Source organism: Eschrichtius robustus, chromosome 13, assembly GCF_028021215.1.
Source record: "Eschrichtius robustus isolate mEscRob2 chromosome 13, mEscRob2.pri, whole genome shotgun sequence".
Classification (NCBI taxonomy): Eukaryota; Metazoa; Chordata; class Mammalia; order Artiodactyla; family Eschrichtiidae; genus Eschrichtius; species Eschrichtius robustus.
Genome location: NC_090836.1, coordinates 81,373,530 through 81,398,797, shown reverse-complemented (window position 1 = coordinate 81,398,797; position 25,268 = coordinate 81,373,530). Strand labels below are relative to the sequence as shown.

The window sequence follows — 25,268 nt, the reverse complement described above, 5'->3', positions numbered from 1 at the left end:
ATTTTAGCACAACATTATTTTCGTATATTAGAAATTATGTTAAACTTTTTTGCTTGGGCAGGAAAAATTTATGAACCGCAGCATGAAAATCTACCAAAAGTCTACTTTTTCATCACGAATGAAGAATCGTTCACACCTGGGCCAAATAGGAATCTTCGCCGACACAGGTGGTACCTCAACTGAAAAACTGGGGCTAGATCCCACTCTTATTCTCAGATTAACAGAAGGTAAGGCTAAATTACTGTTTGATTAAGAATATTGTTTTGAATATTTACTGTTAATGTTAGGTTTGGGGGCTTTTCTGGAGGTGAGAAAAACAAAGTATGCAGTCTCATAATATGGTAGGGGACCTTTGTAAACGGGGGTTGAGAGTTGGGAGAAAATCTATTTTAAAGAAGAAAACATACCTTTTCCAAGAAATAGACTTGGGCTTCCCTGGTGGTCCAGTGGTTAAGACTCCATGCTTCCACTGCAGGGGGCATCCTGGTCAGGGAAGTTGAGCGGCCACGAAGTGCGGCCAGGAAAAAAAAAAAAAAAGAGAAATAGACTGTGACTCATTTTCGTGGCTCTAAGGAAGAAGGTCACGGCCAAAATGATACAGTATTAGAGCTATTAGCTCTGGCCTTTTACACTCAGTTCTACCTTTTACACTCATCTCATTTCAGATGTAGAAATACAGAAACTTTCTAAAGAGGAGCCTTGACTGTCCAGGCCATAAAACTCTTATGTCCAGAATCGGGAAGCTCATAGAATTAAACAGGTTTGCCTGTTGTTGAAAAAAACATAACCTGTTTTAATGTTCTTTGAAGGCAACCTGTTAAAATACTACAAGCTATTCATTATTGCTCTATGAATGAGGGCAATACGGTCATCAAAATGTCATGGGCGTTTCTTACTCATCAGATCAAGAAGTGTCTATAAATGAGATTGGTAGCAGTTTGAAGCTAATGAGGTTAAAGTGGTTAATGGTACGATGATGGAGTCATAAAATCTTCCCCCAAATGTGTGTTGTCCAATTTTTTAAATTGAAAATTAAAAGGAAGGAAGGATGAACACACATGGAGTGCCCAGCATTTGCTGTGGTAACTAAAAAAAAAATTTCTTTGGCTCCCAAAATCCATGTACTTCCCCAAATTGTGGGAAAAAAAAAATCTTTGGAGAACAAGAAAATCACTTAGGAAAGGACTTTGAATTCAATAATTAATGTAGAAGAAGGAAGCCATGTTAACTTATTTAGAAGCTCTTGGAGGTGCATATTCTGCACCTATTGTAATTGTATGAAAAAGAGGCAAATGCTGGGCAACACGGTGATACCAGTGACTATACGTTTCTGCCACTTGTTAGCTGTGCAGTCTTGGGCAAGCATCTTGACATCTCTGAGCTTCAGGACCTCACATACAGGATGGGGATAGTAATAAGAACCTTACTGGGGTTATTAATAGAATTAAATTATATATTTAAAAAGTCTAGTGAAGTTCCTGGAATATGGGCATAAAATAAATGGTAGCTAATATTATTAAAGTAATTTTTCAGTGGTTAGGAAAAGGTTTATCTGAAGGTTTTTTTTTTTAAGTCAGATACATACTGTATGCAATAATTTAATTACATACCTTTTATTTTATACAACATCTTTGAGGGATAATGAATCAAACCTAAGTCTATTTCAATTTTCTTTAAAGGTGCAGACACAAAAAGGACTGTCCATGAATTTATTAATGACCAGAGAGACAGATTTATGCTCGAGGTAGTTAAAATAATTTCTTTCTCCCATTAGCTGAATAGAAGACTTCCTGCATATACCTGCCAAATTTTCACCTGGACATTTTATTTTTCCATTTCATGCCCCAGATACATTGCCTTTCCTACCTTGAAGATCTAGCCTCTTGTAAACCCACTTCAATTGGGGCTTTTGTTCTCATCATTCAACCAACACCACTTCTATTGCCAAATTCAAATGGTCATTTCACAGTCTTCCTTCTACTCACTTCCAGCAGGTATCAGCCCAGGTGATCACCCTTCCTTGAAACAGTTTCTTCAGCTGGTTTCCAGGCCTCTCTATGTCTTGGTTCTTCCATGGCACTGGCAGCTCACTCCATAATTTTCTTGTTCCTCTTCACCCTGATCTCCAAATGCTGGAATGCCCAGGGCTCACACCTCACCCCACGCTCTATCTACCCTCCTCCAGGCTGGAGGTTTAAATTCCACTGCCCCGTTAACAGCTTCCAAGTTTACTTCTCTAGCCTGATCTTCCTTCCTAAACTCCAGACTCACAAACGCAACTCCAGACTCAACAACTGTAATCGTAGTTCTTAACATCTCTACTTAGATGCTCCATAGGCATCTCAAACTTCGCATTTCCAAAGCTGCCCCTGCTATACCCTTCCCTGCCCCTGCTATACCCTTCCCTGCCCCTGCAATACCCTTCCCTGCCCCTGCAGATCTGAATCCAAAGCTGCCCCTGCTATACCCTTCCCTGCCCCTGCAATACCCTTCCCTGCCCCTGCAATACCCTTCCCTGCCCCTGCAATACCCTTCCCTGCCCCTGCAGATCTGAATCCAAAGCTGCCCCTGCTATACCCTTCCCTGCCCCTGCAATACCCTTCCCTGCCCCTGCAATACCCTTCCCTGCCCCTGCAGATCTGAATCCAAAGCTGCCCCTGCTACACCCTTCCCTGCCCCTGCAATACCCTTCCCTGCCCCTGCAGATCTGAATCCAAAGCTGCCCCTGCTATACCCTTCCCTGCCCCTGCAGATCTGAATCTCAGGCAGTGCTCCCTATCTCTGTAAACAGCAATTCCATTTTTCCAGTTGTTTATGCCAAAAATATTGGAGTTATCCTCAACTCCTCCTTCTTACAGCCCACACCCAAATATCCTTTGGAATATATATTTTTCCAAGTGTATCTATAATCCCACTACTTTTCATGACCTCCTCTGCTGCCACTGCAGTCCGTGTTGCCAGTAGCTCTTGTGTGAATTATTGTTAGAACTTCTGAACACTGGTCTCCTGCTCCCACTTTCGCTCTCTGTGGTCAGTCTGTTCTCCACACCTGCCCCTCCTTTGCTGAAGACCTCTGGTGACTTTTCTGGTCCCCAGCTCACTTGCTCTCTGACCTCATTCCTACCACTCTCTACTCCATCACTCTGCTCCAGCCACACTGGCCTCCTTGCTGTTCCTGGGACACAACAATCATGCTCTTTCCTCAGAACTTTTGCACAGGAGGCTTTTCCTTCTGGGAGGAACATTTCTCCCTCAGATATCTGCATGCTTTGCGTCCTACTTCCTTCCAGTCTCTGTTTAATTTTCACCATATCAGTGAGGCTTTCCTGGGCTAACCCCCTGCCCTTGCCCACTGGACCACTAATTCTCCTTTAATCGACACCCTGCTCTACTAGAGTGAATACTTCGTAAAACAATGCTGTTTGTTCTGGTCACTTCTCTATCAGTACCACTTAAAACAGACCTGGCACACACTAGACACTCAGTAACTACTTGGCAAACAAAGTAATAAATGAAATATTTTGGGGTTGTAAACTTGGAGTATCTAACTTTTGGTTGTTGTTTCTTTAATGTTATCTCATTTCCATATTCTAATCCATTTATATTATAATATATGTGGCTTTGTTTATACTTTATTTTTCACGCATGGCATTAAAAACCCAAGTGGATTCTTATATTATGTACTAAAAAAAAAAAAAAAAAAGCAGCTAGCTATCAAAGTTGTATTTGGGGATCTAAACAGGGTGCTCTGAGGCTGGTTAAACACCCCCCCCCCACCCCCTTGGAGGAATCACTGGAACCTGACTCTCCCACGGTACTTCCTACAGGAAAGCTTTTGTGGCTACAGACAGCCCAATTTCCCAAGGCCCAGAAAGTATTGCAGGGACACTGAATAATACTAAGTAGACTTGTTCTTTGGAGGGATATGGAACCTCCCCCCATTTTTTTTAGGATAGAGCCTGAGGGGATACGTAGCTATTTTGATCTGCGGGACCATTTTGGAACAACATTGAGCCTCTTTATAAAAGTGAAAGAAAGGCATGAGTCTCCGTTCTAACTATCCTGAAAATAAAGTCCCTACATGCAATGAAGGCCGCAGCCCCAAGATTGGGCATACTATTATTTCTAATACAAGTGATCACAGACCAGGCCAGTTATTTTTCCCTTTGTTGTGAGACCATTGAAATGTGCTAGAAATGTGGGATCATGTTCTTGATGCACTTATGTTTTCAATATTCCTAGTATGCTCTGTCAACCAAAAGAAACACAATTCAAAAGTTTGAAAAACACGCAACAATGAAGGAAAGACAACTCATGAAAGCAGAACAAAAGCTCGAAGAAGACGCAATGGCCTTTGAAGAGTTCCTTCGAGAAAACGACCAGAGATCTGTAGACGCTCTTAAAATGTTCGTTTTTTCACTCTGGCCAGATCGCCTTTTTCCCTCCTTCTTTCTTCTTTTTAGTTTCTCAGAACACAGCCCAATACAAAACAAACTAACAAATCTGTTTCTTTTCAGTGCAGCACAAGAAACTATAAACAAACTCCAAATGACAGCAGAGCTGAAGAAGGCGAGTATGGAGATACAGTCGGTGAAAAGGTGAGGCCGGGCACCGTCTTCTCATCAAGTGTCCTTGCCCCACTGAAACCTACTCGTGCTTGGCAAGACCTCAGTGGGACTAATCCTGATCAGTTGATGATTTCATAAGTATGATCACATTTTAAAAATAAGTAATCTGTCGATCAAGGATTATCTCTACCTGGGTGCCAGGACACAGTGACCTCTGGCTGAAACATTTCTATAACTTGTTGTTACAGAAACCAAGAAATTAGTTGAAAAGAAGTAAACCAATGTTAGGGGTAAACAATAAATTATTTTCTAAGTGTCCTTTTTTCTTCATTCTAAGGCACTGTTCTTCCCCCATTTTAACATCTCTGAAATTGGGGTGCTTTTTATATTTTCACAGTCATCTTACAATTATAATTGGGAGTATTTTTTATATTTATACTTACACTTGGTTGAAACTAACTTGGTTGATATTAAAACCGGATTTATGTACCAATTTTTCTTAAGTCAATCTCCCAAGGCAGTAGAAATAAAAGCAAAAAATAAACAAATTGGACATAGGCAAACTTACAAGCTTTTGTACACCCAAAGGAAACAATAGACAAGACGAAAAGACAGCCTACAGAATTGGAGAAAATATTTGCAAATGATGTAACTGACAAGGGCTGAATTTCCAAAAAATACAAACAGCTCGAATAAGTCAATAACAAAAAAACAACTCAATCGAAAAATGGGCAGATCTAAAGAGACATTTCTCCAAAGAAGACATACAGATGGGGACTTCCCTGGCAGTCCAGTGGTTAAGACTCTGCGTTCCCAATGCAGGGGGCACGGGTTCGATCCCTGGTCGGGAGCTAAGATCCCACATGCTGCATGGCGCATCCTAAAAAAAAAACAAAACAAAAAACAAAACAATAAAAAGGCATACAGATGGCCAACAGGCATATGAAAAGATGTTCAACATCTCTAATTCTTAGAGAAATGCAAATCAAAACTACAATGAGGTACCACCTCACAGTGGTCCTAATGGCCATCATTAAAAAGTCTACAGGTAACAAATGCTGAAGAGGATGAGGAGAAAAAGGAACCCTCCAACACAGTTGATAGGAAGGTAAATTGGTGTAGCCACAATGGAAAACAGTATGGAGGTTCCTCAAAAAACTAAAAATAGAGTTACCATATGACACAGCAATCCTACTCCTGGGCAAAAATCCAGAGAAAACCATAATTTGAAAAGATACACACACCCCAATGTTCATTCCAGCACTATTCACAGTAGCCAAGACATGGAAACAACCTAAATGTCCATTGACAGATAACTGGATAAAGGAGATGTGGTACATATATAAAATGGAATACCACTCAGCCATAAAAAGGAATGAAATAATGCCATTTGCAGCAGCATGGGTGGACCTAGAGATTATCATACTAAGTGGAGTAAGTCAGAAAGAGAAAGACAAATACCATATATCACTTATATGCGAAATCTAAAATATGACATGAATGAACTTATCTACGAAACAGACTAACAGACATAGAGAACAGGTTTGTCGTTGCCAAGGGGGAGGGGGGAGGGGGAGGGAAGGATTGGAAGTTTGGGGTTAGCAGATGCAAACTATCATATATAGAATGGATAAACAACAAGGTCCTACTGTATAGCACAGGGAACTATATTCAATATCCTGTGATAAACCATAATGGAAAAGAATATGAAAAAGAATGTATCTATATATATAATCGAATCACTTTGCTGTACAGTAGAAATTAACAAATTGTAAACTATACTTCAATAAAATAAAATTTTTCAAAAAAGAGTAAAAAACTGGGATTTATAATGACAAAAATTACAGGAGCAGGAGTTGGGATAAAATTATTCTAATACCAGCTACTCTTTTTAAAACCCGGATATTTTCTTCTATGGTCAAGTGGATGTCAACTTGATCTAATTTTAAATACCTCAAGAAGCTGCCTTCTGTCACATCCTTAAACAGAAATTTCACGATCCAGGAGACACTTGGTCTTGGTATCGAGTCATGCTAAAACTTGTTTTTTCTTTTTGAGGACTCAGTGTTTCTCTCTTTTCTAAAACTAAGTCCTAGACTTACATCCCAGACTTTTTTGGGAGGAAGACAATAGCTCGTCTGAAACACAGCAAATGAACTGGATGACAGTTTCTTGGAAACTATTGCTACTAACAAAATGTGTGTTTCAAACGCATTCTGGCTTCAGCAGCCTCTTTTGTCAGGAGCCTAAGGTTGAAAGTGCTCCAAGACGAAGAATCCTGTCCTTCCTTCCTTCCCTCCATGATATAATTAGAAGATCCTCTTTATAGAACTAGAGTACCAGCCTCTATGTTTGCATAAAGTACAGTAATTATACACAATTGCCACCCAGTTAAACCTTCCAAACAGCCTGGCCATAGAGCCCTTGCTTGTTGTTTATGTGTCTTGTCACCCTAAAAAGGTGCAAAAGGTCATGAAAAACAGGCTGGTAACAGAGCAAAGGGATGCAGGCACCTGCTATTTATTTCCTCTTCTCTTTTTGGGCTCAGGATGACCCACAGAGGTCCTCTGCTGAAGGGAGGGCTGGACATCTGTTTATAAAGAGAAAGGGAGGCTTCCCTGGTGGCACAGTGGTTGAGAGTCTGCCTGCCAATGCAGGGGACACGGGTTCGAGCCCTGGTCTGGGAAGATCCCACATGCCGCGGAGCAACTAGGCCCGTGAGCCACAATTGCTGAGCCTGTGTGTCTGGAGCCTGTGCTCCGCAACAAGGGAGGCCGCGATAGTGAGAGGCCCGCGCACCGCGATGAAGAGTGGCCCCCACTTGCCGCAACTAGAGAAAGCCCTCGCACAGAAATGAAGACCCAGCACAGCCATAAATAAATAAATAAATAAATAAATAAATAAAATTTTTTTAAAAAAGCAAGTTTGGTGGAAAGGAAAGTTTGCTTTAAAAAAAAAAAAAAGAGAAAGGGAGCTTATTCTGAAGCTTTTGCTTGGAAGCTGTGCAGTTCTAGCCATTTTAATCCTGTTCTTTGTAGCACATCTGAGAGGCTTTCAGTCTAAAAATACTGTGGTGGTAGAATGAGGGGTTCCTAACATCTTTTGACGGGTGATACATGAGCCCGCCATTTATTGACTCTTGAATATCACTCCCAGCAGGGCTTAAGCGAGGTTCTGAGCAAAAGAAGTACTGAGGCTGAAGATAGAGGAGTAATATTGATAAGGGTATTGACAAGGGTATGGATAAGGCAGGCTCTGAAGGATAAGAGTGGAGCTCCCTTTCACAAGGACCTTCACTGTTATTTTCAACACTCCTTCTGGGTCCATTCTGTAACATGATTTTATGGGAAAGCAATGCGAGGCTGGGGGAAGGCTTTCTGTCCAAGTCACCGGGTATTGTTCAGAGTGTGAGCATCTGAGTCAGACAGACGCAGGTTTGTGTGCTGACTTTGCTCATTTACCACACAGATGACTTTGCAAGTCATTTATTTCTTTTTCCAAAAGATAGGAATAATAATATGTATTATTATTATTATCATCAGTATTATCCTGTACTGAGGATGAAATCATACATGCAATGTGTCCTGCATATTACCTGGTACATAAATGCTCGCTGAGTGTTAGTTTCCCTTCTTCTTCTTACATAAGTGCCATCTTTTGCTGTCTTCTAATTTCTCCCTGTGTCTAAAACTTAATACAATATTTCCCTCAGAAATAAGGAGAGTAAATCTATTGTTACCAAGCAAGGGCTCACTGCCTGATGCACATAGCACCCAATACTATGGCACGGGCTTTTGAGAAATGAAAGAGCTTTATCGCGGGGTCGACAGACAAGGAGGCAGGAGGCAGGGCTAAAATCTGTCTCCCTGATCCAGGGTTTGGGGCGAAATGTGAGGGGTTGGGGGAATAAGCTGATTGGCTAGTCTTAAGTCAGTCCACATAAGTTACTCGTGCTGCTGGAAGCCAGATTTTCCTCATTTAAGGACTCTTCTCTTTGTAAAGGGCTCTCTGGTGGCAACATTTCTATTCTTTAAGTTCGTAGACTGAAGATTCTTTGTTCTGGGGTCATCCTGGAGACATGGGTTCCTGTCTAGCACATGTGCGGTGCCGTCTTTAAAATAACTCAAGGTTTGATGAATCAACAACCTATTTGAGGCAAACCAGTTTATGTTGGTGAATGTTTTACATGCTGTTTCAATTTCCTTTTTCTTTGTACATCTCCTCAGTCTTGAGGGAATGAGGGCAAGACTGTCCTACCTGCTCCCTGCTGATTAAAGGGCTTGGATTTTTATAAGAGGAATGAAATTGTTTTGCACTTAATTGTAACTATTTATGAGTCCCACCTTGAACTCTTACATCTTGGCAATCATCCTGCGAGTTGGGGAGGCCTTTTTAAAATAAAATGCAGACAATAAGTACAAAATTTGATGAGTAAAAGGATTAACTCTAAGATACACAGAACTATAACTCCTAATTTTAACATTCCTTCAGAAATGGACCTTATTTCTTTGGGAATGCAAGAAAATATGTTATTTTTAACATTTTTAGTGATTGAACTTGGATTTATATAGGCCTGATCTGGACTCGGGTTGAAGATGTCTGCATCTTCTCTTCCTGGCCAGGTGGAGCCTTAGCTCTCCTGTTTCTTTTGGAAAAGTAATTTAAGGTCAGGTAAGGGTTCGCAAGTGTAATGAGGGGCGGGGAAATCGGTAGTGGGTTTCCCTCCCGTGTTAGGACGGTTGGGTCCTCCTGTTTTCTCCAGTGATGGAGAGTGTGCCCTGTCTGGGAATTGTCCATTCCACTCAGGTTGCAGCTGATTCTCAGGGTGTTGATTTTTCCAAGTTTTAAGGAGGATCCAATCCCCTGAGATTATGCAGTGCAGGGGAATGTCTGTGGGAAACATTTATGGACTAGAAACATATTTAGGTATAGCAGATAAAGTAACACCCAGAGACTGTACACATTCTATAGTATCTAATTCTTTTATAATACGATCATTTTCAAGACTGCAATAATACTTAGTCTTCAGGAAGTGTCTCCCATATAACATTTCATAAGGGCTCAACTGGAACTTACTTCTAGGGGCTACCCTTACCCTAAGCAGGGAAACTGGTATAAGACCTTATCCCAAGTTAAGTGGATTTCTTGACGTATTTCGGCAATTGTCTTTAAAGGTACGATTCATCTTTTCAGTCTTTCCCGTAGACTGAGGTCTCCAGGAAGCATGTAACTTCCATGGTATTCCGAGGGTCCCAGACACCCCTTGAGTTACCTTGGCTATGAAAGCTCCTCTGTTGTCATTTAATTGAATGAAGCAACCCAAAACGAGGGATAATTTCTTTCAGTAAGGCCTCTGTTACCTTGGAAGCTTTGTCCAATGTGGAAAAGCTTCGACCCATCCTGTGAAGGTGTCCACAAATACCAGCATATATTAAAGTCTATTTGCCAGTCATTTCCTGGTTCTGTCTCTCGCGTTTGCACCCCTTTTATTACTGGGGGTGGCCCGGTTTTAGTGTTTCTGGCACAGATCCTGCAATTCTGTATTACCTTTTAGATGGTCCTTTGCATCTGTGGACCAACAATAAACTGTCGTAGACAGTGATAGGTTGCCTCCCTCCCATGATGCATTCCTTGATGTAGATGAGTAGTAATTCTTTCCATTAAATAAGCACTAGTCCCTATTCAGTATAAATCCAGCCTTGTTTGGTTGTTTGGTACTGATCACCCTCTAAGTCTTGAGAATCAGCATGAAATCCCCCTTACTCTGCTCTCTCTAAATCCATTTCTAAATACTGAGCTTAAACAGGAGTAAGTGGAATGAGTGCTAGGGCCTTAGGATCTGGGTTTTGGGCTCTGGCTGCCCATTTTGTAGCCTGACCAGCCAAAATATTTCCTTTAGCTGTATTAATATCAGTCTTTTGGTGGCCCGGGCAATGTACTATGGCTACTTCTTCCAGCATTATAATAGAGTCTAATAAGGCCAGTATCTCCTCTGTGTGTTTAATTTCTTCCCTTCCTGATGTTAGTAGATGTCCCCATGTGCATGCATGACAGAGAAGGCATACTCAGTATAAATGGTTACCTTTTCTTAGCTCTGAGGCACAGGGCTCTTACGAGGGCCGTGAGCTCTGCCTTCTGGGCAGACGTACCTGGAGGGAGGGCTTCTGCTTCTAAGACTTCCTGATGAGTTACTACTGTGTACCCTGCCTTCTGGAGGCCCCAGTCCACGAAGCTGCTCCCGATCATAAACATATCCATATCTGCATTTTCTAAAGGCTGATCAGTTAGGTTCGGACTGCTAGAATAGACTTCTTCAGTCATTTGTATGGTATGAGATGCCTTATGGCATTCCACAGTGCACTTAATGGCTCATTGTCATTTCCTTTAAGAGCCTCATATAGGGGTTTGGCCATGAGTCCAAAGTTAGGAATCCAAATATTACAAAACCCAGCCATTCCTAAGAATCCTAGCAATCGCCTTCTGGTAGTGGGTACAGCTGCCCTAGCTAATGCTTCCCTTCGATCCAGCAATAAGGGATCTTTTCCTTTTGATAACTCAAATCCTAGGTATTTCACAGTTGGCTGAGAAATTTGCGCTTTTCCCCTGGAGACTTTGTCCCCAGTCTGCCAGAAAGTTTAAAGTGAGGGTTGCATTTTGGTCTGAAGCTTCCTTAGTTTTACTAGAAGCAAAGTATAAGGATTTGGCATCACGGGATGTATATCCCCTACAGTTTGGTTAATGGCTTTCAAATCCTGTACAAAACGATAATCTCTGGCCCCGGGTTTTTGTACCAGCAGGATTGGAGTGTTATATGGGGATTGACGAGGCCCGATTAATTGGCATTTAAGAAAGGTGGTTATCAGAGGGTTTATACCTTTCTTTGAATGCCTGTTTAAAGGGTATTGCTTTAAATTTGGAGCCTTGGTGCCTGGATGGAGTTTTACTACTACTGAGTCAGGCATCTTGACTCTCCCTGGCCTTCCTGCAGCCCAAACATCTGCTCTTACCTTTTGTGGAATTTCCTCAAGGACGGGTCTTCCAGTTGTAATAGTGCAGCTCAGAGGGCGCAGGTTTGATCTGGGAGTACTTTAATGTCTGGTGAGAAAATCATTTAATTTTGTTAGTAGATCTTGCCCCAACAAGGGAACAGGGGCATCAGGCATGTACAGAAAGCTGGGCTTTAAATATGTTTTTTTTCCAGTTATATAGATCAGAGGTAGAAAAGGGGGGAGTGCACAGATACCAACCCCCTGGGTTGACCTTGGTCATCTAGATCGGCAGGAACTTGTCTTAAGGGATATTGCCCTGCCTGAGGCAAAGGACCACGTGGACTGAATTGAATACCCTGGCATGTACGGGGAGGGGAGTCGATCCCTTCTGACTGTCTGGTAAGGAGGGTACGAGGGTAGGGCTGGTTGCGGCTGTAGGAGGATTGTTGGTAGAAGTCTTGGCACGCCACGCAGGACTTCCCCCTTCATATGGCGGGAGGGCCACAGGGCACCCAAGGAGGAGCCAAATGTAGTAAGTCCAGATCATCATTAGGCTCTGACTGCAGGCAAGACAGGCTTTTTCTGAGGGTCTTGCCTCTGAACCATGATTTTACATCTATTCTGCAAATTCTTATTCTGATATAAAGACCTAATTTGGTTACGCTGCTGAAAAAATTGCAAAATAAGTTAGAAAAAACAGTCAAATGACTTGTACCTGCTTCCTCTTGATCTGAGGAAAGTTGATATTCACAGTGCAAGGCAGAGCTGATGGTAGGACAGCCAAGATTTCTCCATGTGGAAGTCCATCCTCTGGAGGAAAAAAAAGCCCTTCGTGAAGCAGGAGCTCTGTTGTTGGCTGACCGGGCTGCCTGCATCGTTGTGCTCCAAGTACTTTACTTCTTGGCCAGCAAAAACACGGAAGAGCCTGGAACAACTGCCGTTAGCAAATGCCTGCCGCCTCTTCCCAGCCTCCGTGGATTGGGCCTGACGTCAGTCTTATCAGAGACTCGACGTCCGTGGGATGCTGCAATGCTGGCTGCACCTGGAAAACCCTTGAGTTTATGGGAGATGAAGGAAAGCACCAGGGTTTGCCAATCTGGGGCTCAGGGCACACTTTGTTCCTTTGTAGGAAGCACCTGGGCACACTCGGGGCTTGCCCCCTCAATGACTCCACCTTAGTGCTGATTCTGAGGGGTTAGCTGGCCCCCCTGAGAATGGACGTTTGGAGAGAGTGTGCAAACAAGCAACTCCTAAGTCAACATTTAGCCGGTTCCCCAGGTTTCAAACCCAAGAGCTGAGAACAGTCTACGGATGGCAAACCTCTAGAAAATGGCCTTCCCTCACTCCCCCCGACCCCACCCCGCCCAGAACAGCAGACAGCCTCAAGAGGTGTGAGGCAGAAAGCAAGAACCGTACAATTTGGGAACCAATTCCATCTCCTAGTTTGGTTTCTGGAAAGAAGTAAATGCAGTAGTGACTATTCACAACTTGGTTGTATGAATTCCCCGGAGGATCCAATGAGGAGTCAAAGAGGGCCAGCGTGGATGTGAGGGTTCCCTTAGAGAACACTGAAAAACTGTCCATTAGAGGTGATTGCCAAGAACTGTGGCTTGAAAGTCACGCATGCTACCAGCTGCTGAGGAAGCTGCCCAGCAGTTCCAAGACTGTAGTCAGTTTGGCCAGAGGCTCCTAATAGTTTCCCCCTGTGTGCTAAGGGCAAGCTTGCCTAGTGCAGAGGGGCCCGTGAAAGTCCAGACTGTCTCACTCGCCAGCTCAGAAAACTTACCTGATGAGGAGGAGGGTGAAAGAGGTGACTGTACCACCTGGAAGAAAGTGAAGTGAGGGGGCTGTCTTAGACTCAGTCGGAGCTGAATTTGAGAGAGGAATTCAGGAAGATACAGGCCGAAATACCCAAGCCCTCACTTCCTTTCTGAGCATGTTGGTGTTTAGTCTTCCTGGTAGACGACCAAAACATTCTACCTCCCCAGCAGAGATCACAGGCGAGCTAGTCTAGACGTCTGGGCTATTTCTAGGTGGAATGCATTCAGCCCAAGGCCTTCATGTATGTAGCCCATGGCCTTAAGCACCACCACCAATGTTTGTTCCTCCAAGCAAACTTTCCTTTTATATATAGAGAGACTTAAAAGCAGTTCAATGCTAACTCCCTGTTAGTTTGGCTCATGCAAAACAGGGTTAAAATTCTCAGTAAGGGAAAACCAAAATGTGTCCAATTATATAGAATTCCTTTAACCCAAGAACAGGGTATGTTCCTCTGGGATGGAGGATTTTCCTGCTTTACACGCCCTCATTTCTCCTTTACCCTCTCACCCCAACAAGGTAATCAGGGCTGGTTCCATTAAGGATACACACCTGTATCAATACCTTCAGGCAATCATATTAGGGACAAGGGAGAAAAAAAAACCCCACACCTCCATAAGGCAAGGTTTCTAGTCAGGGAGCAATGTCTTTGGTCTCCTGAGTCAGAGGGCCCTCATTCATATCTGGTTTAATAAAGTTTTGCTACAGTCATACAAGAGCCAACACCTATCAGCCAATCCTAACAAATAAAACAGTCAGACACAGACAAACATAGATGAACAATGAAACCAAAGGCCCGGGACTCTAATCCAGGGTTTGGGACTCTAGCCCCACCCTTTGAGTACCTCAGTGGCTAGAACCTTTTACATTGTCTCCCTTAGGGTGGGGCTCTAACCTGTGATCTTAGCCTTGCGGCTCTAACCCAAGGTTCGGGAATCTAACCCAACAAAAATCTCCCCAGGTTGGAGCTCTAAACTATAATCCCAACAAGGTTATTAGACAGGCACAGGTGCATTTTAATGAGCTTACTCACCCAAAACACCTCTGATCCAGGAGCTGCTTCTTTTCTCAAAAGTGAAAGTAGCACCAAGGAAGCTGGAGTGCCAGGCTGGGGAAGCAGGAACCTGACAGGTGACCCTCTAGACAGATTCGGTCTAGGTGGCCACTCTGGATTGGTGGCAAGGCACACACTCCACTAAGGGCCGCAGTGCCTCTGGCAGGCACTCAGAAGACCTATGTCCCTTTGTGGTCGCCAAAATTGTTCCAGGCAAGGGCTCGCTGCCCGATGCGCATAGAAGCCGATACTATGGCACCGGCTTTTGAGAAAAGAAAGAGTTTTATTGAGAGGTTGACAGGCAAGGAGACAGATTTGAGAGCCTTGCCTCCTGTCGTCTTGCCGCTCAACCTCTCAATAAAGCTCTTTCTTTTCTCAAAAGCCGGTGCCATAGTATTGGCATCTATGCACATTGGGCAGTGAGCCCTTGCCCAGTAACACGATCATCAATCTATTCTATGTGTGCATATCCTTGGGCATGTTTTATTCAAATAACATTCCTACAGGTTTTTTTTTTTTAAATAAATTTATTTATTTATTTATGGCTGTATTGGGTCTTCGCTGCTTCTTAGGAGCTTTCTCTAGCTGTGGTGAGCGGGGGCTACTCTTCGTTGTGGTGCGCAGGCTTCTCATTGCGGTGGCTTCTCTTGTTGCAGAGCATGGGCTCTAGGCACGCGGGCTTCAGTGGTCGTGGCACATGGGCTCAGTAGTTGTGGCTCGCGGGTTCTAGAGCGCAGGCTCAGTAGTTGTGGCACACAGGCTTAGTTGCTCCGCAGCATGTGGGATCTTCCCAGACCAGGGCTCGAACCCATGTCCCCTGCATTGGCAGGCGGATTCTTAAGCACTGCGCCACGAGGGAAGCCGTCCTACAGGTTTCTTGCCTCTCGTCTCATATCTTATTGAACCCCATATTTTTATGGCCATATTTACAATATTTGTTAAGCAAATTATTATTCAAACACATGACCAAGAAAAAGACTTTTGTAAAACCTTTTTAAAAAAATGAACATGCTTTCACACAGATATATCTAATCATATCTTTATTTCTTTTGAGTAGTGAAATAGCAAAAACAGAATTCCTCCTTAAAGAGTATATGAACTACGGATTTTTTCTCCTGAAATTGTCTCCAAAACAATGGCAAATCCAGCAAGCAATGAAAAGGGTGTCAAAGAATAAAGAAAATGTGAATGTCATGCTTCCAAGTATAATGACAAGTAAGTCCCATATTTTTTTTTTAAATTTTTTAAATTTATTTATTTATATTTATTTATGGCTGTGTTGGGTCTTCGTTTCTGTGCGAGGGCTTTCTCCAGTTGTGGCAAGTGGGGGCCACTCTTCATCGCAGTGCGCGGGCCTCTCACTATCACGGCCTCTCGTTGCGGAGTGCAGGCTCAGTAATTGTGGCTCACGGGCCCAGCTGCTCCGTGGCATGTGGGATCTTCCGGGACCAGGGCTCGAACCCATGTCCCCTGCATTGGCAGGCGGACTCCCAACCACTGCACCACCAGGGAAGCCCAAGTCCCATATTCTTAAATTCAATTAAGTAAATATCCCTAATTCTAAAATATTCTGCCTCAATGTTTGTTTTTTATTAGTCAGAGTTTTTATTTTAAGCAGAACCTGAACAATCCCACTATCCCACTATCTCTGATATTATAAATTATTAATTTGGAAACTCAGGTTAATTTCAGATATGAAGCAATAAAAATATATACATGGAGAAATAGAAAATACTTTATTTGTAGATAGTATGATAGCATACCTACAAACCTCTCCCCAATAAAAAACCTGGAAAACAAGTTGACTTATTAAAGCGTTCTATAGAGTAAGTGGACACAGAGTCAATTATACTTTATTAACCTAATATGTCAAGCTAAATAGATTAACTTTATTAATTAGAAAATATACAAGGGAATTAAATCCAAGAAAGCAATAATAACCTTAATTGTGTGATGAGGAGATTTGACAAATGAGAAATGTGTCATGTTTTTAGATAGGAAGGTTGATTTTGTAAAGCTGCCAATTTTTCTGAAATTAATTATAAGTTTTATGGAATTATAATAAAAATGTTATCAAAAATTTGTCAGGGAGTTGGGTGTTGGGTTAGGTAGAACTTTGCATAATGATTCTGAGGTTCATCTAGAAAGATAAACAAATACTTTTGAAGCGAGAAGGTAGCGGGGGGGTTGTTACTTATCCTTTAAAATGTTATATAACATATTATCACAGAGTCTCAGAAATTAAAACAGTATGGTACTGGCGTTAGGAAGCCAGCTCAATGGACCAGGAATAGATCCTATTACATGTAAGAATTTCGTAAGTGATGAACCTAGGGTCGCAAATTGAAGAAGAAGACTTATACTTCCAGCAACCTTGGGGTAACAAGGACCAGACTTACCCTCTTGCCTGAAAAATATATGGAACAACAGTTTTAAGACATCAGACATCAAGGAGCAAAGCAAAGTAATCCCTGAGGGAGGGGAAACAAATGAAATGAGTCCTGTGCTGGCCTCAGTGTGCTGCCTGGAGAGCATTTCCAGGACACAGCATGGGGATGGGGTACTCAGCAGTCCCCATGGATTGAAAAGGCAGAGCTGGGCGTAGGGAGGACATGGTGGCTGGAGTTCCTAGAGCAGAGTACTGGAGGGGAGAGAGCCACACAGAAAGAGGGTTCTGATGATCTGCATTCTTCAGCTGAGAGCTGATCCTGAGCCTTAGGTGTGAGAGCTTTTACACCACTGAAATCGGCAAATTACAAATCAGGGAGAATCTTTTTCCCAGAGAGCCGGTTGTTAAACATTTGTCAGCACACCAGGGGTGGCTGCCCTGCTCAGTTCTCTTGTGTCCCTCTCTGTGCTGAGTGTGATTAAATCAGATCATGTGTATAAAGCATCAAGCAGTTAAACTCAATACATGATGTTTGACAAGAGAGAAAACCCATGAAAGGAAAACTGAGAAGTATTTGACAACTTAAGATTCAGTGCTCCTAGACTTCTCATCTAACTAGAGGATGCTCAGAAAGCAGTGAGGGGCTTCCCTGGTGGCGCAGTGGTTGAGAATCTGCCTGCCAATGCAGGGGACACGGGTTCGTGCCCCGGTCCGGGAAGATCCCACATGCCGCGGAGCGGCTAGGCCCGTGAGCCACAACTACTGAGCCTGCGCGTCTGGAGCCTATGCTCCGCAACAGGAGAGGCCGCAACAGTGAGAGGACCGCGCACCGCAATGAAGAGTGGCCCCCGCTCGCTGCAACTGGAGAAAGCCCTTGCACAGAAACGAAGACCCAACACAGCCAAAAATAAATAAATAAATAAATAAATTAAAAAAAAAAAAAAAAAGAAAGCAGTAAGTCTCAGTCCAGAGGAGTGAATGGCTAACATTCGGATTTTAGCGGTTCTGACAGACTGATATGGGAAAGAGAGACCTCCTCAGGCCCCCCAGGTCAGTTCTCATCCATCCCGCCTGCTCCAGAGACCAGCCCTGGCCGTCTGCATAATACATTTGCTGGTTACCATGTCCCCATCTTAAATTTCTGTCCCTGGAAGTTTTCACAATAACTCTACCTTCACCCTGAAACAAAGCTGTCATTCTCAGAAGTGTTCCCCCCTCCCCACCTTGTTTATTTTCTGTTCTAGAATTAAGTACAAGGAGAAGAGAGGGCAACATGGAGGAGTCCAGGAGGATATCATTTTCAGAAGACTCTTCTCTGGGAAGGGGTGGCCAAGGTAACACTGGGGCTTTGGCACTTCACTCACAAAAACAAAGCCAGAACAGGTGCCCATCTCAAAGTGGAGATCCAGGACCTATAAACTAACCTGGAAAACAGAGGGTAGTGTCCGCATCACCCTTAATCCTGGGGAGCTAGGAGTTCTGTTTCTCTCTCTCTTGACATTATTACAAAACTCAGAGAGATGGACGAATGGACAGAACTGGCAGAGAAGTCAGGGGCAGAGGATCTGGCACGAGTTGTCCCTGGCTGACTAGCACATCCCCTGAGGTCCTTCCTGGCTGGACCTCCTCATTTCTGTGGTTCAGGCCTGCCTTCTGGTATTGATGGACCCATTCCCAGGGCCCAGCAAACCAGGTCAATGGCAACCAGGTGACTGCCATTGGCCAGTAACTCAGGGAAGTAACTGGGAAAACCGAGGAAGCTCTACCATGCCCATAATCAACTCCAAGAATGCCTTCAGCCTCAGCCTGCCCTGCCCTGTAGTCATTCGAGTTTGTGACCCCGCCCCCCAACCCCGCCCCATGCAGGCTGACTTCTGGTGACTCCTCTCCTTTATCCTGCTGTCAACCACTGGAGGTATTTAGTGGTGCAGGTAAAGCTCAACAGTGCAATCTGCCTGCCCAGAAACAACCCTGATATAAGTGCACTTGGCCAGCAGATTGAGAAAGTGAGTTCCTTCAGACTGTGAGGCCAATTAGGACCCAAATTATTTAAGACATATTACTTTGCCTGTTAGAGGATCTGGAGTAGAGTGTAGGGGAGGGGGGTGGAGGAAGTAGGTGGTGGGGTCAATGTCTTCTTCTCTTTAAAATCTTGAATATAGAAGTCACTCAGTTTAAATAACATCCCTTAACAAGACATTTTAGTAATATGTGTTCCAGTATCAGTTTAAAAGCTTAAGATGGTAATTTATGGCGGTGGTAGAATCCACTGGTTCTTCATCCATTTTCTTTCCTTCCCCCACTCACCATGTATATATTGGAGGCATACAATGTATCGGGTACTTTTTAAGACTCTGAGTACACAAAGACCAATAGGACATAGCTCTGCACCCTGGACCTATACTATACAATACAATACAATACAATAGGGCAAACGATACAGCAGTGATAGTGAGGGGTCTGGGAGCAAAAGCAAAAAATGTGATCTATGCCTGAGGCACTTACAACAGTCTTTTTTTAATATATATATAAATTTATTTATTTATTTTTGGCTGTGTTGGGTCTTCATGGCTGCGCGCGGGCTTTCTCTAGTTGCAGTGAGCAGGGTCTTCTCTTGTTGCGAAACTCGGGCTCTAGGCATGCGGCCTTCAGTAGTTGTGGCGTGCGGGCTCAGTAGTTGTGGTGCATGGGCTCAGTAGTTGTGGCGCATGGGCTTAGTTGCTCCATGGCGTGTGGGATCTTCCCAGACCAGGGATCGAAACTTTGTCCCCTGCATTGGCAGGCGGATTTTTAACCACTGTGCCACCAGGGAAGTCCCAGAAGAGTCTTTAAGAGGAGGTGACGTTTGAGCTGGATTTTGAAGAATAAGTAGGAACTTCCCAGGTAGAGGGTGGGAGAGTGGGACCTGCTGTGGTTTCAAGACAGAATAGCAGAAAGGGTGATTGGAAGTCATGAGAGCACAGGCATGAGGAAGCGTGGCCTGGCTGGGGTGGGGGGACCTGGGGGCCAGTGGATGCAGAGACCCAAGACCAGTTTTGCCCACTTCTCAGTTTCAGACCAGGGTCAGGCCCAGACACTGGTGTCAGGGGAATGAGTGCATGGGTGACTTGTATGGGCCTATGGTAGGTCTCTCCACAAGATGTAATAATTGAAGTCCATAATTTTTATTTTATATCTTGATCTTTTAAAATCTGTGATTAGAAGTATGTATGATTAGGTAAAAATAGAACCATGGTTTATATTTCACCATCTACGCCCCTGATTTGTGACCTTTAATAGTTGTGCCATGTTTTTGACAATACGCACCCCCCACCCCAAACAGTGCCTTTGATTTTATGCTTGGAACCAAAAGTAGTAGAATAAAAGAGCTCTATATCCTATATGATTATTATTCTAATAATAATTTTTAAAAAGTAATGGGCAGGGCTTCCCTGGTGGCGCAGTGGTTGAGAATCTGCCTGCCAATGCAGGGGACACGGGTTCGAGCCCTGGTCTGGGAAGATCCCACATGCCGCGGAGCAACTAGGCCCGTGAGCCACAATTACTGAGCCTGCGCGTCTGGAGCCTGTGCTCCGCAACAAGAAAGGCCGTGGTAGTGAGAGGCCCGCGCACTGCAATGAAGAGTGGCCCCCACATGCTGCAACTGGAGAAAGCCCTCGCACAGAAACGAAGACCCAACACAGCCAAAAATAAATAAATAATTTTTTAAAAAAATAGTTAAAAAAAAAAAAAAGTAATCGGCATATCAGTGCAGAAAAAATGAATATCTTGTACCAAATAACAAGGACTCACTTCTAATTACATGTTATTTTTTTCACTTCCACCATCACCAATGACATGGACTTTGCCTGGACATTCTGAACAGCAAAACCGCGCAAGACGGCCACTCCCACCCTAGAGCAAAAGAAATCATCCTTATCAAAGTACGGTACATATTGATTAATTCTCTTGGAAACTGTGAATTTTTTTTTTTTAGCAAATATTTCTTTTAGCCTTTCTTTAACATATGTACCACGTATCCACACCCACCATAACAGATGCCGGAGGTAGTGGTTCCATGTGCTCCTGACGTGACCAAGCTCTCATAGGCCTCCCTGCACCCTTTGATGAGGGCCTACAACTGCTATTTGCAGAAACTGCCTGCGCCCTGCATCTTGGGTCTTTGCCTCTCAGAATTCACTGCCCAGTTGTTTGAATCCACTGCTGACTTGTGTGTTTGCAATTTTACCATGTCATTCAAAATTGCTGCAATAAGACTATAAAGCATTTTTTGTTTCTTCCCTTATTTGATTATTGACTCATTTATACTCATTATTTCATAAATTGGTAGTTCTCAACCCTAGCTACCCCAGGGGAGCTTTTAAGAAAATATGTTGATGTCTAGGATGGGTGCATCAGCCCCAAAGGAAGGATCTGGGCCAGCACTGTATTATCCATGACAAAAGCCAACACAGACACTGTGCTCTGAATTCCAGGGGCCCTGGGGTGACTGCACTTCTGTGGCATTTAGGCGTCACTGTTTTGTTGTGTTTTTAATTAAATTTTCATTTTGAGATAATTGTAGATTCACACGCAGTTGTAGGAAAAAAATACAGAGAGGTCCCACTACGGTTTACCCAGTTTCCCCCAATAGTAACATCTTACAAAATTGTAGTATAATATCACAACCAGGATATTGATATCAACAGAGTCAAGATACAATCAAATACAGAATATCATAAGGGTTCTTCATGTTGATGCACACAGTAATACTCAAATGTCACATTCACTCTCTCAGAAAGCTCACCACTCTCCTAGTTTCTTTCATTTACTCAGCACATATTTATTGAGTGCCCTGCAGGGCCAGCAATAAATAAAAGACAGTCTCTGCCCTCCAGGAGCTTACCATCTAGAGAGGGAGACAGACAAGGAATTCGTCAGTTACACTATAATGTGATAAGGCCATTGGAAGGATAAGCTCAGGATGCCACAGGCATGCAAAGGAAGGACTCTCAGCCCAGAGGAGAGGTGAGGGACTGAGAAAGCAAGGGCGGGATCAGTGAACACCCTCCAGATCAGGTGGCATCTAAGCTGCGTCTGGTGAGGAGGAGGGGTCAGTGAGGACACGCTCTGGAAGAGGGAGGGGCCTTCTGGGACAGGGGTGACGGCGTTTGGCTCTGTTCAGAATGGTTGGGCTGCAGGGTGCAAGTGGGCGAGGCTCGAGGGGTAAATAGGTATTGTATCATGAACAGGGAAGCAGTGGTGCCATCCAAAGGAGTCTATGTTTTGTTCCAAGTGCCCTGGGAGCCACTGAGGGTTTTAGCAAGTGTGTGACAGAGACCCAATCAGATCTGCATTTTAGAAAATTGGATACGGTGGTATTTTAGAGAATAAAATGGACAGGGATGAAACTAGAGGTGGAGGGGCCAGTTAGGAGCCTGTTGTCACAGTTCCTCAGGTGAGAGATAATGGACTGCCTCAACCAGCGGGAACAAAGAAGGAAAGGCTGTGGGACACATCAGGGAAGTGGTATTGACAGGCTTCCCCTACACTTTGGGGGAAGTGTGAGGAAAAGAGAGTGGCCACAGATAACTCCCAAATGTCTAGTGTGGCAACCGGGTGTATGATGTTGTCATTCAATGATACTGGGAACACAGTAAGGGGAGCAGGCCTGGGAGGAGGATAAGGAGTGTGATCTTGGATGTGTTGGTTTGAGCTCCCTAGGGGACACCCAAGTGGATATTGGTGTCCAGTTAGAGGCTGGCCATTGAAGTCCAGAGCTCAAGAGAAGGAGAGAGAGATGTGAGAGTCAGTATATTAGCAGTGGTTGAATCTGTGAGAGAGGATGAGATCAGCCCAAAAGAATGGTTAGAATGAGAGGCAAGAAGGCTGAGGAACCACAGACCCAAAGAAAAGGAACCCCAAAAGGTAAAAGAGTATCAGAGAGGTGGGAGAAGATTGATTAGAAAATGCTATCACTGAATCCAAGAAGAGTGGCATGGACAGCAGTACCAAATGCTTTCTCAGGGAATGTTTCCCAAATATTCATTTACTTCTATGGCCCTTTCTCAGTTTTCCTACAACTTATTTCCCATTGCCTAACGGGCAGCTCCAGGTAGGTTATTTTGTCCCCTCAAACTCAACATGAACAAAGCAGATCTTAATCTTGTTCTCATCCCATTCTTTAACCATTTTCCTTCCTGTTAGTGCAACCTCCATTATTCCAGGCTCACAAACTACAAGCGTTGGAGTCATCTTTGTCTCTTCTGCTTTGGCCCCAGTAGCTCTTTCTATTCTTGGTTCCCATGAATTCTTTCTTTCATGCATCTCTAGATTCTCCTCCCAAGCCCCAACCATTTACTCACTTTTCCCATCATCACTACCCTCTACTTGAAAGTGTTACTTACCTAGCTCACACCAACAGCCGCCTTACTCTCTCCTTAGTCCCTGCCCCTCTTAATATTCCAATCATTTTCAATTTATCCTTCTTAAAGGATTTTTCCAGAGCCACCTTGCAAGCCATATAATTATTCTTTAAAGATGTACCTCATCACCCACCCCACCCCCCAACCAACATTTCCTCAGCCTGATCAGAAGATATTTTAAAAGGTAAAATCTACTCTTAAAAAGACAAATATTGTGTTACTCGGAACACACGTTTTGTTTTGAGCACTAGAGCACATGTTTAGTTTCTCAAGAAGACTGCCTTAAAAAGGACAAAGCAGATGTAGCAATGTAGATTGTCATGTGTTTGTTTAATTTTTTTAAAATTTGAAATTTTATAGATGCACTTCAAATAATTGGTATCATGTGGCATGGCCCTTCCTTGTGGTCTGTTTGCATATGTCACCCTTGTCTGGGACTGAATCTGATTTTCTTTTGCATACTCATGGATTCCATGGATTCCTGCAATCAGCAATTCCCTAAAAGGCTAAACAGGCTATTGAAAAGAACTATGTTACAGTTAGGTTCCAAAGACAATTTAGAAATGAAAGCAAATCTGTTGACAGAAAGTGGCTCAGAAATCAGGCATTTTCTTTTTCTTTTACAGCCGAGCTGAAAGTATCAGTTCAGAAGACAGTTTGGAATTCTTTTTAAACGATGACATGGACTATGATCTGGTAACCAGATGATCTTTCTTGATTTAAAAATTGTGTTTGGTGAAAAGTATAGATGCTCATTTCTTCTTTTGAAATTAAAATGTCCCATTCCAAATATTCCACAACTTTCCAGAAGAAAATATGATTTTGATACTGTTCTCCAGTTATATACAGTTCATCTTTGTCATCAGACATTTAATGAAAAATAAATGTCAGGACTTCCCTGGCAGTCCAGTGGTTAAGACTCCATGCTTCCACTGCAGGGGGCATGGGTTCCATCCCTGGTCGGGGAACTAAGATCCCGCATGCTACACGTTGTGGCCAAAAGATAAAATAAATAAATAAATAAATAAAGGTCTATGAGAAGGTAACAATTTAGGAGATATACATTATCTACAATTTTCCTGTAAAAATAACCACCTTCTGATTGTTTATCATTTTATTGGGGCTTGAGATATACTGGGTAGCTGGACTGTGAGACAAATTGACCTTCAACAAAACAGCCCTGTATGGCTACAACCCTGACTTTGAGCCAATCCCACCCTAAATATAACCACAGAAACTCAAAACGAATGGGAAACACTTGAAAACACCATCCATGTATTATGTATAACATACCTTATCCAAGTCTTTTTTTTTTAATTGTAGAAAAAACATAATTTACCATCTTAACCACTTTTTAGTGTATGGTACTGTAGTGTTAGCTATAAGCACATTGATGTGTAACAGACCTCTAGAACTTTTTCATCGTGCAAAACTGAAACTATACACCAATTGAACAACTCCCCTATGCCCACTCCCTCTAGCCCCGGGCAACCACGTTCTACTTTACATTTCTAAGAGTTTGATTACTTTATATACCTCGTAAAAGTGGAATCATGCAGTATTTGTCTTTTCGTGACTGGCTTATTTTGCTTAGTCTCATGTCCTCATGTCTTCCAGGTTTATCCATATTGTAGCAAATGACAGGATTTCCTTCTTTTTTAAGGCTGAATGGATATACCACATTTTCTTTACCCATCCATCCATTGATGGACATTTAGGTTACTTCCACCTCTTGGCTATAGTAAATGTGATGAACATGGGTGTGCAAATATCCAAGTCATCTTGCTAATAATTAAATTTACTTAAAGTAATATAAACTTATACTTAAAATTTTGGAATATAGAAAATCATTAAAATGTGGTGAGAAAATGACCTTCACTTAGCCTCCTGTCTTTCTCGTTCTTCTGTTCCTCTCCCCTTACCTTTCCCTAGACCTGCCTTTCCCTTTTTCCTGCCCTTGCCTCCTCCTCTGCTCCATCTCTTCTTCTTTCTCTTTTCGTCACTCTCTTCCTTTTCCCCTTCTCTAATAACCTTCATCTCCCCCTA

The 25,268-nt window shown here is 43.1% G+C and overlaps 1 protein-coding gene across 1 annotated transcript in view; it reads left to right on the top strand.

Annotated features, from left to right (window-relative positions):
- The window catches only part of CCDC38 (coiled-coil domain containing 38), a 43,970-nt gene that overhangs the window by 7,214 nt on the left and 11,488 nt on the right, over positions 1–25,268 (top strand). The window contains exons 2-9 of the mRNA XM_068561421.1: positions 62–227; positions 1,680–1,744; positions 4,243–4,406; positions 4,518–4,598; positions 15,487–15,644; positions 18,063–18,152; positions 20,684–20,741; positions 23,849–23,918. Of these exons, the coding sequence (XP_068417522.1) occupies positions 62–227; positions 1,680–1,744; positions 4,243–4,406; positions 4,518–4,598; positions 15,487–15,644; positions 18,063–18,152; positions 20,684–20,741; positions 23,849–23,918 (852 nt within the window). The remainder of the gene's footprint in view (positions 1–61; positions 228–1,679; positions 1,745–4,242; positions 4,407–4,517; positions 4,599–15,486; positions 15,645–18,062; positions 18,153–20,683; positions 20,742–23,848; positions 23,919–25,268) is intronic.